This window comes from Pezoporus wallicus, unplaced genomic scaffold (assembly GCF_028554395.1).
Source record: "Pezoporus wallicus isolate ANWC-B61680 ecotype Strahan unplaced genomic scaffold, APGP_CSIRO_Pwel_v1 contig_7856, whole genome shotgun sequence".
Taxonomy (NCBI): Eukaryota; Metazoa; Chordata; class Aves; order Psittaciformes; family Psittacidae; genus Pezoporus; species Pezoporus wallicus.
Window position 1 is genome coordinate 328,592 of NW_026639688.1, and position 27,416 is coordinate 356,007.

The following is a 27,416-nucleotide window of genomic DNA, read 5'->3' on the forward strand; positions in this document are numbered from 1 at the left end:
ATAGATGGAGGAATTCACAGAGGAGTCAGGGTTGTTTTTATATCCAAACATGAATCCCTGCTAGCACACATTGAAAGCCGATTTAAGCTGTAGAGCTATGTGTTGAGGGCAAGAATCACTCCATCTTTGTTCCCTTTCAGTCTACAGACTCCGAAGATAACCTGGTGCAGGGGAGGAAGGCTTCCCTGTCTGATCTGACAAGCATTGGAGACATCAACGCGCTCTCCGTGCGACAGCTGAAGGAAATCCTTGCTCGCAACTTTGTCAACTACAAAGGCTGCTGTGAAAAGTGGGAGCTGCTGGAGCGGGTGACTCGTCTTTATAAAGAGAAAGACCTTCAACATCTAGGTAAGGAACTGAGCAAACATGGGCCTGTTTCCCAGGTGTTCCCTTTTTATGGACAGTTGCAGAAGGAACTAGAACTTAACATCTGTTTTGTGCAAGGGAGGAGAAAGTGTTACGTATCTTAAGAGTGAAAGTAGCTAAACTTTTATTCACCACTGCTTGTACTTGTGTAAGAGGAGAGCATTATGGTAGCTCTGGAGAGTGGCTTCCCTCTCTTAGCAGCAAAGGAGAACTCTGCACCCTTCCTCTGTGGCGGATCGTGGAGTCACTGCATCACCCGCTGAACGGCTGATGTGCGACCGCAGAGGGATGAGTGTAAGCTCTGATCTGTCGACTCACGGTGACTGGCAAAGTGAGCAGGAAAATGCCACCCAAAAGCAGCCGGGCACTTCAGAACCAGGCATGTGCCTGGGGACGGCGGCTCCCACTGCTGCCCAGCCATGGGGAGCTGTGCTTTGACTCTTGATCACAAGAGCCATTCCTGCAGTGCACTGCCAGGCCTGCACGCTGAGCAGGGAGGGATGGTGGTGTGCTAGACTTGCAGGTGCCAGTCTGCAATTCTGGGGTTAAAAGAGACACACACTTGTAAATGGTTTCCAAGAGAAATGGATTGGGACGCTTTGATTTCATAGAGGGGTTTGTTTCTCACTGTTTGTCCAATGTGGCTTTGTTGTCTTCAAAACTAAGCTTTGTCCTCTGGGAATGATAACAAGATTTAAGACAACTGCTTTGGGTTTATGTTCTTCTTTCATTGGATCTTGTGCTTCTGACAGCACTTGCCCTTTTCTCTCAATCCCTGTTGCCTGTCTTGGCTGTGCTCAGCAATATTGGTGAGATTGTGCAACACCAAAGGAACTGAAAGTGTAGTTCTTGGAAGCCAAGCACCGCATCGATTCTGTGTTAAACATTGACACATCACTGTAGGTGGCTGCTGAGCTTTGGGAAGCATTGGCTGTTGTGCAAGCGCAGCAGAAGAGAAGGTTCTCGTCAGTTGAACCTATTCTGATCAGAGCCTCAGCTTTAGCCCCTGCATGGGGATCAGCAAAAGGCAGTTTTGGTTTAAGTGATCTCCCTTCAAGGCTTTCGTCCCCTGTTAATAATACTGCTTGAGAAACATGTTATTTCCCCAGCTCCCCTTATTCTCACCAAATAACTGTCTCTTCTTCTGTTGCAGTTTCTGACACTGATGATCAAACTGGTAAGTGATATTCTTAATCCTAGAACTGTGTGACTTGAAAAAGACCTTTCAAATCGAGTCCCACTGTTAACCCAGCACTGCCAAAACCGTGTCCCCATGTGCCACATCTACATGTCTGTCAATTACCTCCAGGGATGGTGACTCCATCACTTCCCTGTCAGCCTGTTCCAGTGCTTGACAACCCTTTTGGGGAAGACAGTTTTCCTAACATCCAATTTAAACCTCCCCTGGCACAACTTGAGGCCGTTTTCTCTTGTCACTTAGTGAAGAGAGATCCATGTTGCTTCATTGCTAAGAATCTCAGTGGTATTTCTGTTTTCATCGCACAAATGACTCTAAAAGCTACAGCTTCCTGCCCCTTGATGGAGCAGATACCTCCACATCAGTTGAGTCAGACACAAGCGTTTCTTTTTCAGACCTTCAGTGTGCACAAGTCCATCAGAGAAGCTGGACAAAGCCAACTCACACACTGCTCAGAGACAACGTACCTGCCTTCTGTTTCCTTGTCTCTTGCCAACCCCGGTCTCTTCTTTACTCAGGTGGCGCCGGGCTCCCGGGCACGGAGGAAAACCTCTGCAAAATCTGCATGGATGCCCCCATTGACTGTGTCCTGCTGGAATGTGGCCACATGGTCACTTGCACCAAGTGCGGGAAGCGGATGAGCGAGTGCCCCATCTGCCGGCAGTATGTGATAAGGGCCGTCCATGTCTTTAAGTCCTAAGCGTGCGGAAGGAAGACTGGGAATGCCTTAAAGCCTCATCTGCTGTGAGAGAAACGGTCGAAATAGCTACTAGTTAGGTCAGAGATTAGCACGTGGACCCCACTGGAAGCTGGAGGTGAGGGAAGGATGAAGCCTGAGAAAACTTGTTCTTACCCAAGCCATGCCTGGCTGTGCTCTTCCCATGATAGTGCTTTACACCACAGTGCCTGGACTCCTTGGAGCTCATTGCCAGCAGCAGACACACAAACTATTAACCTACGTTCGAGGATAACGTGATCCGTTAGAGGTGGGGAGCCAGGGATTTTTGGCTTCCCACCCCAAAGCTCAGATGCAGAGGCTTCATATTTTCCCTGACTAGTAAATACAGTGGGATCTCAGTGACCTTTGTTTTGCTGCTTAGGCTCAACGCCCAGCAACAACTTTTATTTTCAAAGATGAAAGCTTATTGTACTTGTTAATTTTACCTTTAATTTAATGTTAAACTCCTATGCTTGCAGGACAGGCAGCCAAGCCTCCCCCCTCCACAGCACAATAAACACGTCTAGCCTAGTGCAACGGTGGACAATTGTATGGTTTTATTTGAAGGTGGACTTTATAGTATTGAAAACAGAACAAGAGCGAGGCTCTGGCCCATGGAGCCTGACCTCTGTGGTGGGTTGGTTTGCACACCAGGGAGATCCCTCGGACTTTCAGTTTTAAACCTGAACTCATTTCACTTAAGGAGCTACAATTCGAAGGCTTGAGTCTTTCAGAGGGTTTAGTGAGGCCAAGACACAGCTACAGAGCAGTAAGGGTTCTACTGTTACACAATCATGCTTAAGTACAGGTGACTTTACAGAGAGGAGACATGAAAGAAAGGAAGCTTTATCTCCCTCAAATCATTACAGATGCTTCCCCCATCCTCCCCTTTGCTCACCCTTACTCCTGTACATGCAGACTGCTTCTCAGAGCAATTGATTTTCACTCCTGCGTGTGAGGGTGGACAGGAGGCTCCGGTTTGATTCATGACAAGTGCAAGCCCTCAGGAGCAGCATGTTCATTTGGAAGCCTTGCTAGAGAGAGCTGTAGCTGGCGTATTTCTCCCTGAGTTTCAGAATCTTGATGCCTTAAGTTCTCACCACCATAGGATTGTACACTCATTTTAAGTCATTTGCTGAGTAGCTTCTGCTGCAGGTTCTTTCCCGTCTAGCTTTTCCCTTCATGGGGAGCGATAACTTAGTGTTCAAGCTGCATCTCTGCACAGCTGCCAGCAGAGCAACAGCACAAAACCAAGTGTCCACTTACAGCTCCTGGAGCAGCAGAAGTGCAGTTACAGAAACCATCACCAAAGACATCTACTGTTGCAGTAAGTGGCAATGTATGTTAACAGGGAATTAAACCGGTGTCATCTTTAACATGGAGTATTGCATAAGTAGCAACTCGTTTCTCAACTGGCTTGGAGTGGAGGGTCTCTGAGTGTTAACAGAGCACTTAAGCTGAAGAAATCTTGTCAGTTGGTAGCAGAACTGCTGCACTACTGAGCTTTACTGAACTAAGAATTCAGAGTTTTCCCTCTTTCTCTGTTCAGGTTGTTCTTTAGTATTTGGCTTAACAGCTTCCAGCAGGAGATGAGCACTGGTACAGTTCCATGCATCATGTTAAAGAAAGGAAGGGCAGGTAAGCAGTCACTGTATTTACTCTTCAGGAGGTTCACAGGGCCCTCTCAGAGGTACAGGAATACACACACAAAGTGCTGAACTGCCTCATTCATAAACTCACTGTGAAAATTCATGTTGTCATAGTTCTCAATAAACTCAGGGCTGGGGGGAAGCAGGAAGATGAGGATTCCCCTGCAGACAGATGTACCTGGAGAGGGTAGGCTTATTTTCTACAGCAGATAAATCAAATTGTGGATCAACGCTTGAAACCTTAGGAATGAGAAGATTCCCCCCCCCCCCCCCCCAACTCTGAAATGTGCTTTCTGAAGGGAGGAGGTTCTGTTTTTGTCTCCTGGCTCCAGTGTTTCCCTTGCAAAAATGATTTTCTACTTATGGCTGAGTTGTTTTTAAAGGAAAATCAAAATGTGGAGGAAACTGATTAAAGATCCAAAGGAATATAATGATCTGAACTAATAAAGGGTAATATTTATGTGCTTTATGTCCACTGTACATACTTTAAAAGTTCATATTCTCCTTAAACTGGCATGTTAAATCCTCTTGGTACGATGATGGTGAAACTTCCTAGTTTTGGTACAGAAGTTTGGTTTATAATTTTATAATAAAGTTGAACTGTGATTTAGTTAACCTTGGTTTCTGACTGTTACCAACAGGCCAGGAGAGAGCAGAGATGCTACAGCTACTTCTGAGCTTCAACCTGGAGAGGCTTGGGAGAGCAGGCGCTTAAATACCAGCAGTAGGAGAGGGACAAGTACAGGAGAGGCTGAAGGAAAGAAGGTAACAAACACACACTGACTTTCAGCAGTGCAGTCTTAATGGTGTGGAGATTACAAAGGGGAGAGCACCCTTGAGGTTAAAGAAACCAGTAAACTGGTCAACTTGGTTTTCCTTCCATCGTGTACACATGCACCCGCCCTGCCCATGCAGTCACGAGTATGTCATGCAGAGTCACAGTGGTATTTGCATAACAGTTAAAATGAACCCATTCCTAAACCCCATTTTCCTTATTTCCTTACTATTCAAGTACTTGCAGTAGTTTCGAACACCTTCAGAGAAGGAGGTGTTGCAAGAATTCTTGCCTCAACTTTTCCTTGGTGAAACAAGAGCAGCATATTCTAGAGAACAAACCCTCCAAGGGGATGCTCAGACAATGCTGCAGCAGTTGCTGCAGTGGAAGATCATTTGGTGCCCCAGTTTTGGTATGAAACCTACCGCAGAGGCGCACACTGCCACCAGGTACAGACTTGTGCTGAGTGTCAGGAAAGCAAAGTCAAAGCAGGAGGACACGTGTCCTTCATGGGAGTTGTAGCCATGCAGCAATTCACAGCTGGTGCTTTCACAGAGCTGATGGGCTGTGTTCCTGGCCCAGCAGAGAGTAACTTTGGGGAAATAAGTCCTGACAGCAAAGGAGCAACTGCTTCAGTTTTATTTATCTATAAAAATACCCAAACTTTAAAAACCCAGAGACTAAAGCAGCACCAGGGTAAGTGCAGCAGCCTATGGTATGGGCAGAAAAATGGAGTCAGCAGTGACACTTCCTCAGAGAGCTGTTTTAATTGATTCCATATGGATCTTTAGAGCTACCTCGGATGGTCTTGGGCACTTTATTTCTATCCATGGCTCCACAGAGGAACCTCACCATTTCTTCCACCTACCTACTTCTCTGCTGTTCTTGTGTCGGGCCTGCTCAGCTGCCCCCCACTGCTAGCATGGGGCTACCAGCCTCTGCTTCCGGATGCACTCCCAGATCCACTTGGGAGACACACGCTTAGCACCAGGATTGTCATCGATGTCCCCTATAACGTGGGTTGCTGAGGCTGTGTCAGACTCTGTCACAAGGTCCCCATCGTATGCTATAAAGTACCGCTGGATTTTGTCAAAGTCCTTCACAGAGGGCGATAGGTAGAGCTTCACACCAGTGAATATGTCCAGCAGTAGCTGCAGATGGTGAGAGAGAAGCAGAGGTTGGAAAAGCCATTAAACTGGTCTGGGAATGACACTACAGATCTTTGAAGGCATGAGCGAGTCTATCTGCAGTTCCCACGGTTCTCATTCTAATCCCACACCTAATAACGGGACTGCTGTTAAATCGTACACAGGAGCAGCACCCACATGGTTCCTCTGCAAGCCAGATGTTCCAGCTGAACAGCACTGTCCCAGCTAAAGAGAATTATTATCCCATTACTCCCTGTAGTGCTGATGCTGATGTGGTCCAGTAAACATGATCTTAATGTCTCTGTCTTTACAAGCTGATGCTGCTTAGTTAAAGTGGGAGAACGTAACAACCCCAGGGGGAGAACTTGCTTTTTATATCAAAATAACTGCTCCAGGCTCATCATGGAATTTACAGCTCAGTGACTTTATTCCACTCCCACAATTTGCTGCACAATGGGCTAGAAAGGACAGCTCTCTCCTACACCTCCCAACTCCGTCGTACGCATCAGTCAGGAAAAGCAGCCACTCAGCAGTCTCAATGCTTCGCAGAGCAGGACATTGTTGGTGGGTCTCCTCACCAACATTGGCCTTTAGCATGACAAACCCAGTTGCATCAGCTCTGCAGCCAGCAGAGCTCAGCCATCTGCTGCCTTTACCAGGGGACTTGCTTTTTCTGCCTTTACGTGTCATTTTAACTTAGGGTGCTGCTGTAGGAGGATTTCCAGCTTTCCTGATGGAAGGCAAAAGTGAAGAGACAACCAAAGGTGCCTCAGCTCCTTCCCACCCAAAGTGGCTGCTGCCCAGCTGACCATACCTTTTTGCCATTGTCTTCCATCTCAGATGCTTTCCTCTTCTCACCTCGTTTCTCTTCCGATTTTTGAGGGGATCCAATGACTGCTTTGCTCTCTAGAAACAAAAACCTTGTCTCATTTGTGCTCTGTCCAGATACAGTGCATTAAAAGGGGGGGATGAATGAAGGAGAGGAAAAGGAAGAAGTTCCCCCCTGCTCCCCTTTCTGGAAAACCTGTGTATTAGAATGTAACTAAGTAAGGCCTTTGTACTGCAAATGGTGCGGGGCATGGTCCTGCCCTCATGGAGCTGCTGAGCTTCCCTCCTGGCTGGCACTGCACCGCCTCAGTTCCCCAGTGACAAAGTGCTGGGGAGGCAAACTCATGTCACAGCTCTGCAATTTGGAAATCCCCTGCCTCCAGGTGCCCTGTTACATGCATGAACTTCAGCCAATAAAACTAAACACTGGTTCACGGCCAAAACCCATCCAACCAGAGAGCATGAGATCTGCAGGAACAGGAGCAGCAGGTCTGCTGTGCAGATCAGTCTTACACCTTCTGCTAAGGACCTTGAGCTAGTCAAGATTAAAGGGATGGATTGAGCCCCAGAGGAATCACTCCAAAGCAGTTTTGGTATGAATTGTAACAGACTGCTAGGTTCAAGATGATACCCACTTCCAAGCAGCATATAATCCCAGAGAGCTTTTATTGTCCAAGTGAGTTGTCTAAACAGCATTGTCAGTGCTGTTCCCATCTTTTCTCACTCCCAGCTCAGAGCTGTGGCTGCTCAGTCTGTGCTCAAGCAACACAGGCCAAACATAAAAAGGACATGGAGCTATTGGAACAAGTCCAGAGAAGGGCCATGAGGATGCTCAGGGACTGGAGCACCTCCCATATGAAGATAGGCTGAGAGAGTTGGGGCTGTTCAGCCTGGAGAAGAGAAGGCTGCGTGGAGACCTCATAGCAGCCTTCCAGTATCTGAAGGGGGCCTATAGGGATGCTGGGGAGGGACTCTTCATTAGGGACTGTAGTGACAGGACAAGGGGAAACGGGTTAAAACTTAAACAGGGGAAGTTTAGATTGGATATAAGGAGGAAATTCTTTCCTGTTAGGGTGCTGAGGCACTGGAATGGGTTGCCCAGGGAGGTTGTGAATGCTCCATCCCTGATGGTGTTCAAGGCCAGGTTGGACAGAGCCTTGGGTGGCATGGTTTAGTGTGAGGTGTCCCTGCCCGTGGCAGGGGGGTTGGAACTGGATGATCTCAAGGTCCTTTCCAACCCTAGCTATTCTATGATTCCATGTAAACACAGCTTTGCTCATGGTCCCCGACATACACATGGAAGCTGCCACAGGATCTTCAAGCACCTGACAGAAGGCAAAGATCCAGTGCCAGCCTCTCCAAAGGCACAGAGCACACCCTGAGGTTCCTCTCCCAAAAGCACCATCTTACCTTCTGGCTTCTGGGCTTTTGCAGGCGACTTGTTTGGGGGAGTTTTAACAGTGCTGTGTGGTGTGGAAGACCTGGAATTTCCCTCGTTCTCTCCACTGCTGCCAGCCGTGGACTCATCTTCCTCCCCAGCAGTAACATTGAAATCAGCCTTCTCTTTGGAGAGCTGGTACAGCTCCTGTCCCACCAGAAACAAAGCATTGCCTTTAACCACAGGGAAACATCTGACATTAGATTAGAGCTGTAACGTGTGGTCTTCTCTAGTTTGTTTCCCCCTGATGTGTTTGCTCAAATACTTTTTCTTCCTCTTTGTAGCCATTTTCTTGTCTACTCTGTCCAAGCTCTCTGCTTTCCACCCAGCTACTTGGCGTTAAGAGAAGCCATACTACCAAAAGCCACTCACATCTGGTACACAGCAAGACAAACTACCTCTTCAGAGCCTGGCTCCTAGCCTGAGAAGGAACACCACTGCTCACACAAGAACAGTCTGCCTGAAGAACGTATTTTACCTTTCTCTCCTTCACCTGCATAGGGAGCCAGAATCCCTCCTTGCTTCAATGGCATAACAAGTGCTTCTGTCTGCTGCCAGGACCCCTGTGGGCAGCGTGAAGACAGCCCAAATGACAATAACTAGGCTGAGACCTAAGACCAGAGCTCAGGAGCAGCTGGGGTGGCAGCAGGCCAGCCCGATTCCCAGTGCAGGAGGTATGGAAGCTGCATGGGGTGGATGCAGTACAGGGGGCCTGGCTGCCTGCCACGTGGCCCCTGTGCCCTGGAACTTGGCTAGGTTCCCCCATGTCACTTCCCAGATGCCTCCCTCAACCTCAGCAATTCATGGGAGACCGAATGACCATAAACAAGAGAACAAAGGTCACCTCTCTCAGGAAGGAAATGCCTCACCATGAAGGCTGTTACAAGAGCTGATACAACCAGCTGCCAGCACTGACTTCCCTGAAAGTGCACAACACAACTCAAGAGACTCCAGAGGGCCCATGAAAGAATAAAATCCACATCAAAATAACCCAGCAAGCAGCCTGAGCCTAGATTAAACAGGTACCGGCCAGCAGACATCTTCACTGCATACCCTGCTATCCAAATCTGTTTTAGTCAGAACTTCTTCTCCAACACGTTGCAGACACGCTGCATGAACTCACCTTTAGCTGCTGGAGGTTGGTGGCTGTCTTCCAGTCTTTGTCATCTCGAATGCGGGTACAGCGAGGGAAGCGAATGGAGATCCCGTCTGCAGTGTGGGCTTCAGCTTTAGAGAACTCGGCCCCTGTGATCTCCCACACTGGGGCTTTCTAAACACAGGATTGAGGAAGCCGTGTCACATTCCTGTGCTCTCTCATGAACTAACTCGATGTGTCTGTATTCCTCTACCCCTGCCACAACCCCGCTTCCCCACCCCAGCACACAGCTCCATACCCACAGACTCACCTTGGTCACCTTCATTTGACAAACTTTTTTCAGTGGGTCAAAGAACCTCAACTAATGATAGAATTACAGAGTACTTTGGGTTGGAAAGACCTTAAAGCTCATCCAGCTCCAACCCCTGCCACGGGCAGGGACACCTTCCACTAGAGCAGCTTGCTCCAAGCCCCTGTGTCCAACCTGGCCTTGAACACTGCCAGGGATGGGGCAGCCACAGCTTCTCTGGGCACCCTGTGCCAGCGCCTCAGCACCCTCACAGGCACCAACTTCTTCCTTATATCTAAGCTAAATTTTCCCTGTTTAAGTTTTAACCCATTACCCCTTGTCCTATCACTACAGTCATAACACAGAATGCCAACTTCTAAACAGCAGCTTTTCTATCAGTCAGCCATACGTGGCACAAGGCATACTGAAACATTCTGTAAACCAGCAACTTTTGGGGTACAGCTGTGCTTTAAATGTTCTAAGTCAGATTTTTCATGCCTCAAATTTAAAGGGAGTTCACTTCTGGAAGGGATTTAATGCATAAAAGTACCAGAAGTGCTGCAGGTACGATCTCTTCAGGGAGCTCTTAGCCTCAAATACACCTGCAAGATTCAGAAATAAACACTTAATTTCCTGTTCCAGCTATGAAGACTAATTGTAATAGAGACAGTTTGTACATTTAAATGAAGTGTAGCAATTGCTGCATCAGGGCTGGAAAACAGTTCAGTGACTGTGACTTACCTTTGGGTCTGGGACAATGAAGTCTGGGTAGTAGATTTTGTTAATTTTTAGCCACCTTGGAATTTTGCTGGGATCCTATTAACAAAAAGCACAAACCCAAAATGACAGCGTTTATGAGCATATATGGACCTACTTCTACAAAAGAAGGTGCCGAAACATAACCCAGAAGTAGATTAGTCTACCACAGGTATTACATTGCTTTTGTATGGAGAAAATCTGTCAGCCTGCAGTGCAGGGTGCACTGATCTGCAGCAGTTTATCATATGCAGAGAATCACACAGACTATCTGGAGCAGCTCTTGATTACTGACATTCCATATGGGAATGATAACATTGGTGCTCCAACTGTCTTTCATATAAAACCACCCTTTTTTAAGATTCAAATGGCCTTCAGGATGTCAAGTAAATACTAGAATTCAGCTGTTTATTTAAGTCTTCAAAAGTAAAGATTCCTCACTCACACCAAGTCTCAACTCCAAGGCGTCAGGTTGTCCAGCCACAAACCAGCCTGACCTGCATTGCTCACCCGCAGCCCCATCTAGTGACTGTCTTCACCAATGCAATATGCACTAAAGGCAAAGGCACTTGCTCTGCTCCTCTCGATAAAACTCAGTCTTGGGAGGAAAACAGATGGTGTCTGGCTTCCCACGCAGTGCCTAATCTCAGGCAGTGCCTCATCTCGGGAGGTGGCTGCACCTACATCTCACTGCTGTCAGAGGGATTTATCTGCTTGACCACTAATCCAGAGTCTTCCCAGCAGAGCACTTGAGTTCCACAGAAGCCAGCACCCAGGTGTAGCTCAGCAGGAAGGTGGCTTTTACAAGCCCTTTGCTGAGCAGTCCTTGATCACCTCCATGCCCCAGGCCCTCTCACCTTGCTGATCTTCACCATATCCAGCTCTGTTTGCAGACGTGCCAGGGTGGCATCATCGTGGCCACCAGAACATTTGGTCACAGTGCACCATTTCTCACTCTTGGGATCATAGCAGCCCATGAGGAAGATGGACATCATCCCACCTGCAGGAGGGGAGAGCAGGGTGGTTCACAGCTTCTACAGGACCTGCCACAGCTTTCCAAAAAGCAAAGTAATGAACCAAAACCCTTTTCCATCTTGGGGTGTCAAAGGACTGTGGGCTTGCGATGGCTTCACAGCATCAGCATAAGCCAACCCCAGACTTACCTTTACTGCCTTGTCCATAGAAAGCTCCCAGCACCACCAGGTCTGCTGTGTCAGCCATGGCACCCTCATTTAGGTAATCCTTCTTCACTTTCAGCCAGTGCCGTTTTCCTGGTTCATAATTGCCCTGGGCAGAACAGGGCAAGAACCCCCGGTCACAAAGATCATCTGGGGGACAGCTGTCTCCTCAAACAGCCCTTGGTTTTATCCAGCTTAACACTGCAAGAGCACAGCAGTGCTCAGATCTATAAAGAGCAACCTGGATTGGATGTCAGCATCAGCAAGAACCCAGAGATTTCCAGGATGCTCAGCTTTGTGTGCTTCATCCACAGATCTGCCCGCTGTTACTCCCCAACTCCCAGCATACCCAGTGAAGAGTAAATATGAACCTGCCTTTATATCTTTCAGCACCAGTCCTTCCAGGCCCTCACGGATGACTCGGGTGATCATATCTGCCAGATCCGAAGCTTTCTGAAATGGAAAGGCATCAAGAGTGTCAAAGGGCTGTGGTCTTCAGGCTTTCTATGTGGAGCAGTGGTGCACTAAACCCTGTTCTCTTTGCTGCACATCCAGTAACTAATATGGGAATATGTCCCAGGAAGAGAAGGGGTGGTTAGTTAAACGTACTCCTCAGAGATGAGGACACACATTGGTTGTGTCCCAGGTATGTCCTATGTCTGCAAGATGGGATTTTCTCAGCCTGCTTAATGCTCTATCCAGCTGCCTTGGTTCATATCCTCTTTGCTTCTTCCCAAAATGCTTCCTCTGCCCCAAACGCCCAAGCATTCTCCACCAAAACCAAGATGCTACAGAAATCAGTAGCAGTGGGGAAAAATAATGGGAGATAGGCCTTGTGCATAGCGGTGAAAGGAAAAACCAAGCGTGCTGCTATGTAAATGCAGCTTTTAGCACTTGGGATGTATGTGGGCTGTGTGGCACTTGAAGTTGCCAGAAGCAGTCTAGCTCCCTTCAGTCATACTCCAGTCTTTCTCCACAGCTCAGCATTGCACAGTAAAGACTAGGTTACAAGAGGATTTAGCTCCTCCTAGCAACAAAGTTATGATGGGTACAAAATCATTAAGAAGCCAAGAGGAAAAAAAGAGATGTGCAAGTTTCAACTATGTAAAGTGGTTGCACTGCTCAAGATGGGAGCACAGGCACAGTGTTCCTGAACACCACTCGCTCAAGGAGCCCTGTACAGACAGCAGAACCACCCTGACAGGCAGGGGATTGCTGGCTTTGCAGCCTTAGTCAGAAGGCCCTGTGGTAAAGGAGCAATGGGGTGTCCAGAGTGGAAGCAATGAGATCACCAGCCAGGCAGTCTGAACACTGAGCTCACCGTGACGTGCTTCATCTCCGAGAAGAGGATCCGGTTGGGGATTTCAACCATGTTATCGTGGAGGAACTTGCGACGCTCACACAGAGGCCTGAAGGAAGGTTTGGAGAATGAAGGACAAGCAAGTAGCAGACATGTGAGCACTGAGAAAAGCTATTTAGAGAACTAAATGATGTATCCTACAGCGCTCCAGAAAGGACAATCAATTCTTACTTTCCTCCAGGGAGTGAGTTATAAAATGGAAGTTCCATGTTAAGTGTGCATTTTGTTTCAGACAGAAGATGAGCTGGGCACTGAACCACGCTCACTGAAATAGAGTCAAACCTGGTATTTTGGAACTGCAAAGCAAGACAGAGCTCCACAGTGAAACTCCTCAGCACAGCAAGGATCCTCCCATGCTGTCTGGATTTTCTAGGCTCAACAGCCCACATAAACCTCTCCCTCTGTGGCAAGTTCATGCTGGGAAACTGGTCAGGCTACTCTCACACTGTGCCAGACACATACCTGTCCATCAGGCTGACATCATTGAAGTAGATGCAGTCAAACACAAACAAGCAAACATTGGCATCTTGGAAAGCAGCTTTCTGCAAGACAATTAGGAGCGATTAAAAGAAATCTGCAGTCATAGCAAGCAGCAACAGGAAGGTTTAGAAAGATGACAGAAACAAGAGGATGTATTTTTATCTCCATCATCTTTTAGTTATAAGCAGCTTAGGCCTCTTCTAAAAGACAGAATTATTCTAAGAATTAAGATTTAGACTGAATGTGTCAAAGCATAGAGAAAGAAACTAAAAAATGCTCATTTCCTAGTGACAGGGAAACATCACTACAAACAGTAATGACTTCAGGCAGATGTTATATCCATCCATCACTACCACCATTCCAGACTTCAGATTAATGGCTACTTTAAGTTAAAGCCCTTAGAGCTTAATTTTCATGTTACTGTCCTCTTCTTCACCACCATTTAGTTTAGATATAGACACTATACAACATTCACACGGACTAAATGCTCTTGACATACTGTGGTGTTCCACTTTGCCACACATTGCTCAAACAATGACAAAACTGCAGGGTTTTCTAAGGGGTTTTAATATTTATCTTGAGCTGAAATGTTCTTGCTGTCCTGCAAGATTAATATCAAGTCTGTTGTATCAGAGCAGTCCCTTTTCTTTGATACCAGCCTTCTCAGGGATGATGTTTTTTCCCCCAGATCTCTTCCCTGGGATAACAGATCACATGCTGGTGTGTTGAAGTCAGCAGAGGAACAGCCTCCAACCACAGCAAAGTTTCTTTACCTTGTGCACGCCAAGAGTCCCAAAAGGAAGGGGCTTGCCAGTTTTGTTGTCAATCAGAAGAACTTCTGAATCCAGGATCATGCTTTGCCCACCAGGGAAAGCCTGAGGGATGAAGTCCTTAAAATGGGCCACCTTGGAGAAAAGGAAGGAAAAATAGATCTACTGGCTGAAGAGAGGGACTCACCCCCGTGCAGACTGCTCTCCCAGAAGTGTATCTGAGGCACGTGTAGGCATATCTGCACTAGCTTTGCTTTCTACTATGGTATACACTGTACAAAGAGAAAAATGAGTCTTGAACAAATATAACCAAGTCACCCAGCTGGTATCAGGCCTCCCGAAATGCGCTGTGTAAGAGGACTCTAAAGCAGAGAGCTTAACGTTAGTTTCAAGCTCTGGATGTCCACCCAAACTAACTGATTACAACTCTATTAAGGGTTGCTTTTCCAGATTCCATGTGTCTACGTAATTAGGAAAGTCTACAACAGGAGGTATTCCCCTTGCTTACAGAAGCGGTTGTGAAATGCAGTCATGTTTCTAGAGGAGCTGGTGCAAGAGGAGAGGTGCTTACTTTATGTGGGAGGACAGGCTTGAGGCTTCTGCTGAAGTAGCTGAAATGATCTCCATTTTTATGGACCTGCACCCGCTCACCATCGTATTTGATCTCTGCATACATGCCATTGGGACACTTCTTCATGGCATACTCAATGGACTTGCAGGCTTCAGCCTTAGGAAGGTGGAGAGAGACAAATTCCAAACTCGCTCAGATTATACGTTAAAAGATGAAGTTCCTTTTAGTCAAGTTCATGAGCTAACAATGCTCTGTAGCTCTTTTTGTCCAGGGTCTCTAATATCCAGTCCAAGTTTACCTTTTCTTAATTACTCATTTACTTAGAATCATCTACACATACCCAGATAATTACAGCTTTTCAGTGCTTATCTCCTCCAAATACTTAAAGGTGTAAGTACTGTGCCTTTAGCAGAAGAGTGCTTAGCCCATAAGTAAATATTTAACTCAATCTGTTCAAATAAAACCTCAAACTTATTTGAATCTCTAATGCAGCTGAAAGCTTACACTATTTCTATAGAAAGAATGGACTTCTGGAATGACAGCAAACAAAAAAGTCACTTCTGGACTGAAAGCGAGTTAAGATTCTAGCTTCTGCAGCGGCACTGAAGATGCAAGTACACTGAATATTGGCCTCCTGGTAGAAAACACTTTCTAAAGTGGTATTAAATCAGCACTGCATGCTCTGTTAGCTCACACTAGTCATTTATCCATCTACTGCTTGTTAAAGGTGAGGGTCTGACAGCGCATGTGAGAACCCCATCTCTCGAGCAGCTGAAGGTGCTCATTGCAGGGGAGCCAACCTTACCAGCATGGGCTGCACGGGGGTCATCAGGGAGGCCTGCACACTGAGGGTCCGCTTCAGACCTGGCATCTTCTCAGCCTCCTGCTGGTTCTTCAGGACTCGCTCTACCACGTCCTGGAGGTTGCGTGACGCTTTGAACGCCTCGTAAGCATTGGGATCCAAAGCATCCAGCCTTCAACAGATTGAGGAGAGAGGGAAGCATGGATCAACCTCAGCTCCGCTGCTCCTGGCTTATGAGGCTAATGCCCACTTCTGGTGGGTTTCTCACAACGAAAGGTAAGACTTACACATGCTTTGCTCCAGCATTCATTTTCAAGTCATGCTTTATTAGCCTGATGATGCATTTCAGGTCGTTGCCCGTACATCTGAAATGTGAGAGAAGATTCAGAAGTGGCAGATATTTAACTGAATTACTTGCCAGCTGAAGAGAAACTGATCAAAAAAGGTCCTCCCCTTCTGGAGGGTTTAAAATTAAATAAGGACATGTTACCAGTGACACCTCAGAGGCACAAAAGAATATCCAAAAAAGCTTTTTAGCGTCTCTGTGTTTGAATGCCTGTATTAATTCTGCCTCAGTGGTGACATACTTTCAAAATTCACTTAATTAATGCATCAGAAGGAAGCGACAGGAACATCCTCAAATCAGATCAACATAGACTGAGCCACACCAAGAATCTTCAACCTGTCTAAATGGCTTGAAGGCTTTTCCCAGCATAAATAAGTACAGCAACTTCATTAACAGCTAAGTCCCATGAGGGCAGTTTTGCAAGCTATTTAGTATTGACTGAACAGTGGCTTGTCAGGCCAGGATGAAATTCTCTGGCATGAACATGAGCCAAACATGTTCTCCACTGCTGGTCAGCAGTCAGGGTGTCTTAATCAAACCACTAATAGCAGCCTGAAGACATGAAGTTCAGTCTCTGTGGCTATGATTAGTTTTCCACCTGTTCCAGCTTGTGATATGTTGATAACTGCTCCCAGTTTTAGGGCAAACCTTCAGAGGCCAATTACTCTGCTCACCTGCGAGTGATATGTTGCAGCACACTTTGCTGGTCATCTTCCTTAGTGAGCTTTGATAGCTGGATGAGAAATTCATCTACCTCTTGGATGGTCAGGAGACTTTTGGCTGCTGGAGGACAACACTTGCTCTGTTCAAAGAAGAGGCGTATGGTCTCGGAAACATCTCCCTGTCTCCAGAAAGGAAATAAGGGTGTGGATCAGGGCTATGGCTACAGAATGGGGATGTCACTGGGAATTCAATATGGCTTCAATAAGTAGGATAAACCACAGGAATAATGCTAGGATTGCATGAAGGAACTGAATCAAACATTAGAAGAAAGCTGCCATGACACAGAATAAAGCTGCTCAGCTGTTTCATTTGCAAAAGAAAGGTAAGTAAGAGTACCAGTATTATCTCATTGCTCTATTTTTCACTGCTGCAGCATCACAGACCATTTATTTCCTCAGGATGAATCCACTTGTAAATCCAAGGATCTGAAACAGTGTAGTGATGTCACTAGAAGACAGTATATACCAATACTAGCTTCATTAATTCACCCATTTTCTTCATCTTGCAATGAATCAGAAGTGTGCAGAGTCCATTAACAACTCCTGTGCACAGGAATTAAGCGCACACATGAGCACTCACAATTGTATGAGTGTAGATTAACTGTATGAACCACATTAAGCTCACAGGAACAGATCTGTTAATTGAATCAGGGGTTTTGATAAGTGATGTTACAAAAAGTGTAATATAAATCAGTTATGCAGGAATACGCTCCACAAAGCAGTTTAGACAATGCAGATGCAGCCCAAATTGCCTAAATATTTCAGTCTTGCTCTTTAAAGTTGGGCATGTGAATTCGTACACTGTTTTCTGTTCAAGCATTCTTTTCTAAAGGTTCCAGATGGCAAGAAGTGCTATGCAAGGGGCCAAAATCCCCAGAATTGCCAACTCCCATTCTAACAGCCAAGCTAACTGTGTTTCAAGTAGGAGTTAAAAACCCCATTACAGCAGTGCCATACCGAGGGAGGGAAGAGAACTGGTGTCTGTACTCACCTGCTCCAGGTCACGGATCATTTCTTCCTGGTTGCAGTTGAAAATTCTACTGAAGAGCTTTACAATCTGCTTATCGTTCAGGTTGTAAACAACCTTAATGACGCCTGGTAACAGCAGCTTAATGGTCAGGTACACATCACCATGAAAGCCATCTGGGGAAAAAAAACAGCACACAGCACTGGAAACGGGCACAGTTTGTTTTCACACACAGGCTCTGGTTGGTTGTGCCCATTAGGATGGCCCTGGGAATGAAACCCTGCAGCCAGGGATTCCTCTTTTCACCACGCTGTTCTGCTTCACATAAGAGATTCCTTAAGGGATACACTCACAATTGCCCTCCAGATGTGACCCCAGCGCTAAGTTTGGCAGCACCGACGAATGTTCTCAGCAATTCTAGACTGAGACATTCTTGTTTGAATTTGTTATGGTGATAAACAGTTCACTTTGTAAATGTTATCTCCATAGTTCAGAAATCATCACAACACACAGCAAGCAGGTTTTATGTCACCCTTGCTTTTGAAGTAATGCTTTGAGGTTCATTTTGAGGTGGTTTTCATATGCTGAAACCACCAAGCAGGAATCCTACCTCCTCCAGATCCCTTCTTCAGAAAATCCTGGATGATCTGTGTTTTCACATTATAGCTGGGCTTTTCAGCTACCATGGCACAGAGCTTCCTGAACTCACGCAGCAAGCAGTCTTTGTGCTTTGGATCACATTGTTTTGCAGATAGGCTGGACTTGTGGGAAGAATTTGCAGAGATATCATCTGAATTCTTTGGCTTGGCTGCAAAGACAAGAAAGAGAAGAAGTTGCCTTTTTAATAAGCACAGTATGATGTAAATTTTGCAACTGTAGCTACCTCTGCTTGGCAACCTGAAAAGAACAACCCCAGTGTGCTGGCAAAGCTTCAGAGCTGAAGAATGACCTGTGCTATGCCAAAATTTGTGACTTAAAATATATCCTAACCTATTTTTATATTAGGTTTGATCTTCACAGTATACCAGAATCTTCGGGACTGTAATTCTACTGAACTAATACGATTAATCCTTGATGAAAAGGAATTCCTGCTGGCAGATGCTTCTGTCTTCTTTCTGTTTTACAGGCCTCTGCCCTTCACAGCAAGATGTTTTCCAAGGTATTTCTAAAATGAGGAAGAAAATGTTCCCATCCCCTCTTCTGTTACAATACCAAAACCCTTGCACATTCCCAGCTCTGGCTGCGTACAGGGAGATAAGTGGGTGGTTCAGAGCTACATGTCTGTGTCAGGTCAGGCAGTGCCCGCACACCAGTTGTCCTGCTGACAGTGGTTTCTCAGGACAAGCTGCGGAGGAATAACAGGTTTCCATTCCATGAACACCACCACTGGGAATCCCTCACAACCAAGTTTTTACAGATTTTGAGCTCCACATGGTGTATCTTTAGTCTGGACTTTCACAGTCTGATTAAGTTGACCAACGGACTAAGTCAGCCTGACAATGTGGGATACTGCATAAACTTTGTTCCCTTGGGAATACTACAAACTCAAGACTACCAACCTCAGAAAGCACTAACCATTTCTGGTAAAACAGATTTCAGAACAGTATTAAAACTAAACTGTCTTCTATAGATAAAAACTACTTATCTGAGCCAAGTTAAAACACCTCTGATGCTGGTATTAGAAGAGAAGGATTTCCCAGAATCGCATTCTTTTTACCTGTGAAGCCAGAGAACTTCTTTGGTGATGGATTGCTGAGACCTAATGGATCTTTTGTAGTTAGTTGTCCTGTGGCAGTGAGCTTAGCTTGGACTATCACTTTTTTCTTCGGTGTACTTCCAGCCTTGGAATTAGCTTCTGTAAAACAGTGAGGTTCAAACCAGCAGTCAGAACTAACCTCATATATCACTCAATAAACTACATAAGAGATGCTGCAACAAGTAAGTCTTAAAAGAACTGGTGAGGAAGGACGAAAAATGCACGTTTTTTCAGATATCAAGTTAAAAGTAAAGATCACAGAAAAAAGCTGAAAGGGAAAATAAAAAATAACTGATGTGTGCTCCTGGGATTTCTCTGCCCAGGAGTTAAATCACTCAGATGTTCTCCATAGTAAGTTGTGACAAATGAATTTAGAATTGAGTATTCTTATCTTTCCTGTATGGCTGAAACACAGATTTGAGCAGCACTTTGTCATATCGATGTCATCACATCAGTGAGGATTTCATGGTAAAATCATGGCAACTGGTGGCATACCTTGCGAATGGGTAAAGTACAGAAGTGAACAAGGCGCTGACTGTACCTCACCTGAGATGTGCTTGTTGATTAAGTCTTTCTCCGCATCTTGTAGCTCTTCCCACCCTTCCAAGTCTGTGATGTCTTCAATTTTCTTGGTGGTGGCCCGAGCCTTATCCAGCTTCTCAAACATGCACTTTACATGGTACCACTCTTTCATGTCCCCACCAGACTCCGTGAAAGGATTGGGAACAATCTTCCCGATGCGCACCATTCCCTTCACGATCTTCTCCTTGCACTTCTTGCAGCCTGCCGTGCCACGTTTGGCATAGTCTACGCAGTACCTCTGCTCTGCCATGTCCTTTACAGCCGTGCAGGCCTGGCGAAGCCAAGCGTTCACAAGCGGGGAGAAGCGGAAAGCCCCAGCACCACCACCCTGGTTTCTGCCTGCAGACCGGAGGGACACAGGCTGTAACAGCACCTGGTACCAGCAACTGAGGCTGGCCCCGGGGAGGCCAGCACAGCAAAGGAAGGGTCTTGGCAAGGAGACCTGTGTGTGGAAGACCAGTTCTGTGCCCCTGCCGAGCGCCCGGGCAGCCTGCGATAGTGTCCTGCTGCCTGCGGGCATGCAGCCCGCTCCGTGTGCGCTGTGAACGAGAGGGCACGCTGAGGGCCTTGTGCCCGGTGGGGGGCTCTGGGAGGCCCCGATCCTCACCCTCTTCACCCAGACCCACCCCACAGCTGCCTCCCCACAGGCCCCCCCACCCGCCTCACAGTCCCTCTTCACCCCTCACACCCGAACCCCGCCTCCCCACAGGCCGCTTTCCCGCCTTGCCCGCCCCGGCCCAGCCGCTGCAGCCCGCAGGCCCCCGCCGTGCCCATGGCGAAGGAAGCGCTCACCGAGCTCTCACACCGCGGCCATCCCGCCCTCAGCTCCGGCCCGCGGGGGCCTCCCCGGCTCCCTCCCGTGCCCTCCCGTTAGGCCGGAGCCGGAGCCGCCGCCGCGGGGCCTTCAAACGCGGCTCGCGGAGCTTCCGCTCCGCGCCCCGCCCCTTCCGCCCTGTGCTGGCGCCCGCCTCGCAAGCCTTTGTGCGCAGGCGCTGAGCGGCGTTTTCCCGCCTTTGGGGTGTGTGTCTATGTGTGAGGCGAGGCCGCGGCGCGGGCGGGCGGGCAGGGCTGGTGAGGGGAGCTCCGGCTGCGGCCTGCCCCGCATCGGCCCTCGCGACAGAGCCGCGCCGTGTCGTGTCGGTGCTGGGCTGAGGCATTGCCGTGTGCCCTGGGCTGCAGAACGGCCCCGCGCAGGGCTGAGGCGCTGCTCTGCCTCCTGGCGTTGTTCCTTGCACTGTGTGTGCGCGGCCTCCCGACACAGGCCCTCCAGGAGCGCGGCGGTGCTGATGTAGACTTCAGCCTCCCCCCGCCCCCGTCCAGAACCAGCCCTTCATCGCCATACAGGTGGGCACATGGCTGCAGCCCTGCTGTCTGCTCTGTCGTGGTGCAGCCTGCCCCTGAACGTGCTCTTCTGCTGCGCCAGGAGGCTGCTGAGGGAGGTGCAGTGGTTCCTGCAGGGTTCCTGCCTTTGCCCAAGAAGAGGATGCTGTGTGAGTTGTAATGGCCAGGCTGGCCCTGACCTGCTTTGCTGTACCTCAAAGGCAGGGTATGAGGTGTAAGGTACAGAATGAAACATAACGTACAGAATTTTCTTCACCAGGTGTGTGCCTGTTCTGTGCTGGCCTCCAGCTAGTTGTAAGATGAGCTATAGTGCCTTTTGTCAGCACATCAAACTCCAGCTACACAAGCCACAGTATTTGGAGCTGCGGATGAGCAGCACAACCACACCTGGTCACAAAACTGGGATGAAGGCCATGAGATAAGCGTTTCTGATCAATAGGATTTGGCTGTAAAGTAGCCTGTCTGCATTTCTTTGCAATACTTTGCTCTCGGACAGTGGAATAACCCAGGATCCCAGAACAGAATCACATGCCTCGTGGCGCAGAAGTGGTGGAAACCCCAAAACAACAGAAACAAGCTCCCCCAACCAAATCCAACCGGGGCTTTGAGTCACAGAAGAGGAACTGCAGGATTCAGGGAGTTCATGCGGGATTTCTTGACTGCTGTTGACTTCATGTGGAAGGTATCCAGACCAGCCCTATGCTCCAGTTTTAAAACGCTGATCCAAGAGGCTGTGCACATCCAGCTTCAAGACCACACATCTGACAGGCACGGTGTAAAGGTAAGCGTATGCGTTTAATACAGTTACATTCTTAATCATTCAGATTGCTCTGGAAAAGATGTCCCATTGAGGAAGTTATTTACAGAACCAGCAGTGCCTGGTGCACCGGTTTGCATTAACACTGACGTTTTACAGGGGAAGAAAATGGTGAAACCTGGGAAAAGATGTAATGTTGAAGGAGAGCTTGCTGGGAGCACAGCACGGTGTTCACAGCATGCCTTGTGTGAGATCTCTCAGTCATTGTGTGTTTGAGCCTGGTAAAAGAGATGGAAAGATAGGCTCAAGGGCTGACACCCACTGCAGTCCATCGTTATTGGATTTAAATGAGGCAGCTGAGCAGCCTCCCAGCGGTAGGATTTGCTTCCCTATCTTTTACTGGCTAAAAGTCAGCAAAATGATGTAGATGAGGCTGTTACAATATATGATAACGCCTTTGTGAACCTGCAGAGGGCGTTTCAGAGGCTTCAGTTAGGGTGAGATGAATTGCCTTCTGGCTCTTTTCGGTTTGGGAGGTGTTAAAATGGGCAGGTAAATGAAGGGCTTCCCTCTTGTGCTGAGGCCGGAGAGTGATGACCTGACCCGTGGTGAAATGCAGAATGCACGTGTGAGTTTCAGGTTATTTTTTTTCAGTAACAGACTGACACAAGTGATGGTTGCTTTTGAAAGGCCTGGGAATAACAGCAGCAAAGCTGGGGCATGCTTAGTTCCAGCTCTCTTGAGCAATGTAACTGAAGACTCTTCAGTCTGGAACATTTATTTTGCTTTCCTTCCACTGTGGCCCCAAGGGAATGGGTGGAAAGTTGAAACTGCATCTTCTGATCTTTTTGAGGCTGGCAAGTTTTAGAGTACATTAGGAAGTGATAGAGGTTTCAGCTAGTGTGGGACTTCCTGTTCTGGGTGGGAAGGTATGCTTGCAAGGGGAGGAATGAAAATTAGTGTGGATTTTACAGTTTTATTTGAACAGACTCTTCCAACTCCCACTTTGGCCAAGATGTACCTTTAAACAGCTGTGAATAGAGTGATGTCTCCAGTGAGTGGCTCTCCACAACACTCAGGACACTGGGTTCACAGAAAGCTGGGAGAAAATGAGGAGACAAGTCACTGTTGTTTCTCAAAGGATCAACAAGGAATCACTGCTGGTGTCTCTCTTGGTAGGTAATACTGGCATTGCTGAGATGAGCCTCTTAATATAATGCTCTCTCTGTGTAAAAGTCATCAATGACAGACCAGTGCAGAACTCTGTGTTAAGTAGTTTATTCCACTAATACAGGGAAGATAATGCCCCAGAAGTCAGATTTAAAGGTTTGAGTCTGTCTGTGCTTAAGCAAAGTGGTCATCTGGAGTGCTGTCAGGAGTTAAAATACACATTAAAGCTGAATAATGATCTCAAGGTTTCTTTGTGGGTTTTTCTCAGTGTTATGAAACTAAATACCTTTTTTTTTTTTCTTTCCCTTAAAATAGTGTTGCAAATAGTCCAGATAAAAAGGTTCACCTTGTTCAGGTCTTCTGAGGATATCTTAAATAGCTGGGGTTTTGAGCCAAAATTAAAGTTTCAATGCAAGACATCTTTCAGCGTTAGATTCCAATGAATCCCATCTTGGTGTTGAGAAAATGTCCAGAATCTCAGTAAAATCAAATAAAGGGAGGGAGATACTTAGAATTTTAATAACTGCAATGAACAATCTATCTCCCTGTCTGGCTACTAAAGAAGATACTGAATCTGGACATGTGGTTTATTAAAACAGAAGCGATAAGAGAAATGGAGAAGATTATAGAAAACAGACATATATACATGAAATACATTAGAAAAAAAGGGAAGTGATGTCAGTTAAATAACATCAAGAAGCCGGGGAAGGGAGTTGTAAAGCTCAATATGCCTCATGTATTTGCATATATATTTGTTGGTTAGACTTACTTTGTTAAGGTTTTGATAGGAAAAGCTACTACAAGCTTAATGGTGAAGTAAAGCATAGAGTGATAGATGGCAGTTCAGTCTGAAAGGATTGGTTTGAGAAGTGGCTTACAAGGCTTTCTGGCTTCTTAGAGTGTGAAAAGTGGAAGCTGGATATAACAAGAATGAAATCTCTTACAAGCCTCTTTCTGACACTTGGTTTGGTGAGGAAAAGGAAGAATATAATCTATTACCAGTTTACAAGTGAGCTTGCTTGATTTCAGTTCTTGTTTCCTTATGGACAAGAAGAGTGTTTCCTGGAACAGTAAATGGGACTTAGTATGATCTAAAGTGTAATGCTAAAAATTTGTTTCTCAAAAGAGTAGCTGTTCCCTTCTTTGGGACATACTATAAGGTGTACAGGTGGAGTTCACCTTTCCTTTCCCTCCACGTTAGCGTGCTCCAGAGCGGTGCTTGTGATTCAGTGCATATGACGCATGCAGCCGTGTAACTCCTCTGCAGCCCTGCTCCCATTGCAGTGACATGCCTGCCTCAGGCGGTGACAGAAAGATGACAGTGACTGTGATAGTGTCCTGAAATCAGTATATACGGCCCTCTGGTGAGGAGATGGTTCTGGAATGTGAACTTTGTCCTTTAATCCAAACACAGCAAGAGTCTGACTCTTCCCTCTCTCTTATCCCATCTCAGTTGTCTTTTTGTGGGAAAATCTCGACATTTGGTACATGGGCATTATGAATATGTGAGTACAGGGAAACAAATGTGGGATTTGTCATGTCTTGTGCAGGTTACCCAGAAGAGTCATTTAACGGCCACAAAAACCATGTCAGAGATTTCCAAAGGCTGCTTATGGCCATTTGCTGTTAATGCTAACGAGAAGTGAGCGTCCAAATCACTTGGATGGGTTTTGGAAAGTCTCAGCTAGATACATGTCTTCCTGGAGGAAATTACATTTGACAGGAGGCTTCTGATGCGGAGAGAGCAGGGGCATTGGAGGCAGTGTTTGAATCCATCGTATATCGGTTCAGAAATCTGCCAAATGTGCGATAGATACAGACGCTGATATCTACACCTCTATTCTGCTGTCAGCTAATAGAATATCCTTTATTTTTCTGCTTACTGTATATGCTGTTAAATTAGATAGAGGTATTTGCAAGGTGAATGACAAGTGTAATTGGCTATAAATGCTCCATTTAGAGAGATTGCAAACTATGTTTAAGTTACACCCAAGTGCACCTGTACTTGAGATGCAAAGTCGTTCAGCTCCCACAGCACCTTCATTACAACCATACTTCATCCTCCCACACAAATAGAATGTGAGGAAAATGATTTCTCCCCAAATGTGCATCTGCTGCAAATTATACCAGCATCATTAGCCATGCAGGTATAGCGAACCCAAATCTCATGCTACATGTTGGCGCTGATTGAAAGATGATACCTACTTGTGGAAAACAAAGGAAAGCTGAAAGAAGATCGCTTGACAAATTCTTGTTTGTTTGTTTCAAAGCATTTCCCAAATTCCTTCGTCTTTGCTGCGTGCTTGGAGGAGGTTTTTTTTCCAAAATTTTAATGGAAAAATTTAGTTTTAAATCCTTGAGAATGAGATTGAAGCCATGACTGAAAGGTGTTGCAGTTGATCTGGTTAGGGAATCGCTGTTGCTAAAACCTGGAGATAATTTTGATCGCATTCTTTGAGACATCTCCGGTTGCGTTTAGAAAACCAGGAATGTTTTTAAGAAAGGCTGGAAAAGTTCAAACTTCTTTTTTATTTTTTCATTTGAAAAGTCGTTAAGGCTGCTGGTAAAAAGGCTGGTTTTGAATACAAACAGCTTTTTATTAAAACACTTCTGAATAGTCCTCCTGCAAGGTAACACTTGTGACCAGAAAGAGAATGGTGCAATTTAATCGGTGCCTCCCTTTCATTGTCCTCATCAGCGCTGCGCTGGTTGTGTTAAAAGCATACATGTGCTCATTATCTTAAAAGCCAGGAATCTTGCAGGTTTCCCATTTCCAATTTCTCTTCTCCTTTCCTTCATTATAGTAAGTGGCAGTTGTGTACGAAGAGAACAGGTTTGGCCAAGGCAGTTTTAACTTCTTTTTGCGTCTCAGGTAATCTGTGTTCTCTGCTTTAATACAAAGTAGTCCCAAGGCTGCTGTGCACGTTCCTGTGTTCTTTCAAGCCACATCTGTCAAATCCGTACTTGACAGCCGGTCTGTATGGGTGTCGTACATTCAAAGCAAAGTCAGTTAAATGAAAGAAACTCCTAAACAAATACAGTACAGATTGTGCCCTGCTGCCAGCAATGTGGGACTGAAGTACTCCTGATTGCAGATCTAATCTCACTCTGATACCTGAGTAGCAATAATGAGTTGCTCCATTTTGTCGTGTCCAAGGAGGCTGTGGGATATCTTTAGGTATATGAAGTATTAGCACTCTTTAGGCTTTCTTTAGGTCTTCTGAAACAAGACCATGTTTCAGAAGGCAAATGGAAATTCAGGTACAAAGTGACAAAAGCCAGCTCTTGGCCTCTGCTGCTCAGCAAGTGTAGGAGTTGTTATCTCTGGGCTTTAATAGAGCCTCCGGATGCCTCCTGCTAAGGAGGCATAGACCTCTGCTTGGAGGGTAATTCTGGTGTTTAATGTTACAGGGAACTTTCTTTAATGCTAAACTACTTTATTTCTCTTTGAATCTTCCCTAAAGTAGTATGTGGTGTTACGCATTGCTGTGCTGAGGGCTGTATGTGTATTTAGTGACTTGTATCACTCCCAAAAGCTGCAGTCCAAACCTTAATCCAGCCTTCGCCTTGATCACCATGCCACATCTCTTGAAAGCATTTATGATCAGGGGACTGCGATTCTTAAAGCCAGTTCCACACTGGAGCTGACTTTCAGTAGGGAGTCAGGATGTTAAAAAAAGTATTAAACTGGTCCTCATTAGAAACTGGAGACATAAAAGTCTCCAGAGCCAGATTGTGACTGCCACTGCAGAGCTGTTTATGCAGCTGTTTATGCGGAGAGTAGCCCTCTAGGGATGGGCTGTTTGCTGCTGCTTCTGCTGCATAGATCCTGCGCCTAGATGCCATTGCTGGAACTTGGGGTTTGGGGTTCCTGCCCGAACAGTGGGAATTGTAATGATTGCCAAATGCCTCATTTTTCCCTCTGGAGAGGGGATGGGTTGTCACAGTACCTCTGCTCCACTTTCAGAACCCTGGGGCATGGGAAATGGGATAAAAACAAAGGCAGAGCAACTGGAAAACCTCTGACCTCTCTGCAAATGCTGCTTCTGGGGCTATTTGTTTCTGTGTATGGGCAGAGCATGTTGGGGAATATGGGTTTATTGCTGCCTGGGATATCTTATCCCTTTCCTTTCAATGAAATACAACTCCTCTTTCTTTCTGAAGGGCTTTGCAAATGACTTAAGGTGAGCTGAGGAGCTGTCACTTAACTTCTATGTCTCTCCTGCCAAATAACTCCACATTCTCTTTCTTGCTGTCTGAGCCACAGGTCCTTCTCTGCAGGGCTGGGACCTAGAAATTCAGGTCCCAGGCTTGGCCTGTCCCTCTGTCTTCTCATCCTGTCCCTTCCTGGCT

General features: G+C 46.5%; 2 protein-coding genes across 6 annotated transcripts in view; one reads left to right on the forward strand and one right to left on the reverse strand.

Annotated features, from left to right (window-relative positions):
• RFFL (ring finger and FYVE like domain containing E3 ubiquitin protein ligase) overlaps positions 1-2,623 on the forward strand; it is a 30,170-nt gene extending 27,547 nt beyond the window's left edge. For 4 of the 5 annotated variants that reach the window (XM_057415478.1, XM_057415481.1, XM_057415479.1 and 1 more), the window contains 3 exons: positions 141-348; positions 1,520-1,543; positions 2,083-2,623. In XM_057415478.1, coding sequence (XP_057271461.1) covers positions 141-348; positions 1,520-1,543; positions 2,083-2,264 — 414 coding nt within the window. In that variant the 3' untranslated portion in view covers positions 2,265-2,623. The remainder of the gene's footprint in view (positions 1-140; positions 349-1,519; positions 1,544-2,082) is intronic. The other variant, XM_057415482.1, reaches the window with a different exon arrangement.
• Positions 2,624-5,331: 2,708 nt separating this feature from the next.
• On the reverse strand, positions 5,332-20,637 carry LIG3 (DNA ligase 3). Its single transcript, XM_057415483.1, has 20 exons — positions 20,588-20,637; positions 19,760-20,334; positions 19,175-19,312; positions 18,068-18,265; positions 17,482-17,633; positions 16,443-16,609; positions 15,710-15,787; positions 15,426-15,594; positions 14,621-14,776; positions 14,053-14,184; positions 13,262-13,341; positions 12,761-12,848; positions 11,815-11,892; positions 11,425-11,548; positions 11,119-11,261; positions 10,247-10,321; positions 9,244-9,390; positions 8,093-8,267; positions 6,669-6,760; positions 5,332-5,857 (listed from the first exon to the last, which is right to left on the reverse strand). The coding sequence occupies exons 2-20, from the start codon at positions 20,313-20,315 to the stop codon at positions 5,624-5,626; spliced, it is 2,982 nt and encodes a 993-aa protein (XP_057271466.1). The 5' UTR covers positions 20,316-20,334; positions 20,588-20,637; the 3' UTR covers positions 5,332-5,623.
• Positions 20,638-27,416: the final 6,779 nt, after the last annotated feature.

Coding starts and splice junctions, on each gene's coding strand:
- LIG3 (XM_057415483.1), bottom strand. CDS start 20,315: ATGCCCGCAGGCAGCAGGACACTATCGCAGGCTGCCCGGGCGCTCGGC. Junction 13,342..14,052: donor GGACTCTTGGCGTGCACAAG/GTAAAGAAACTT, acceptor ATTGTCTTGCAG/AAAGCTGCTTTCCAAGATGC. Junction 6,761..8,092: donor AAAAGCCCAGAAGCCAGAAG/GTAAGATGGTGC, acceptor TTTTGTTTCTAG/AGAGCAAAGCAGTCATTGGA.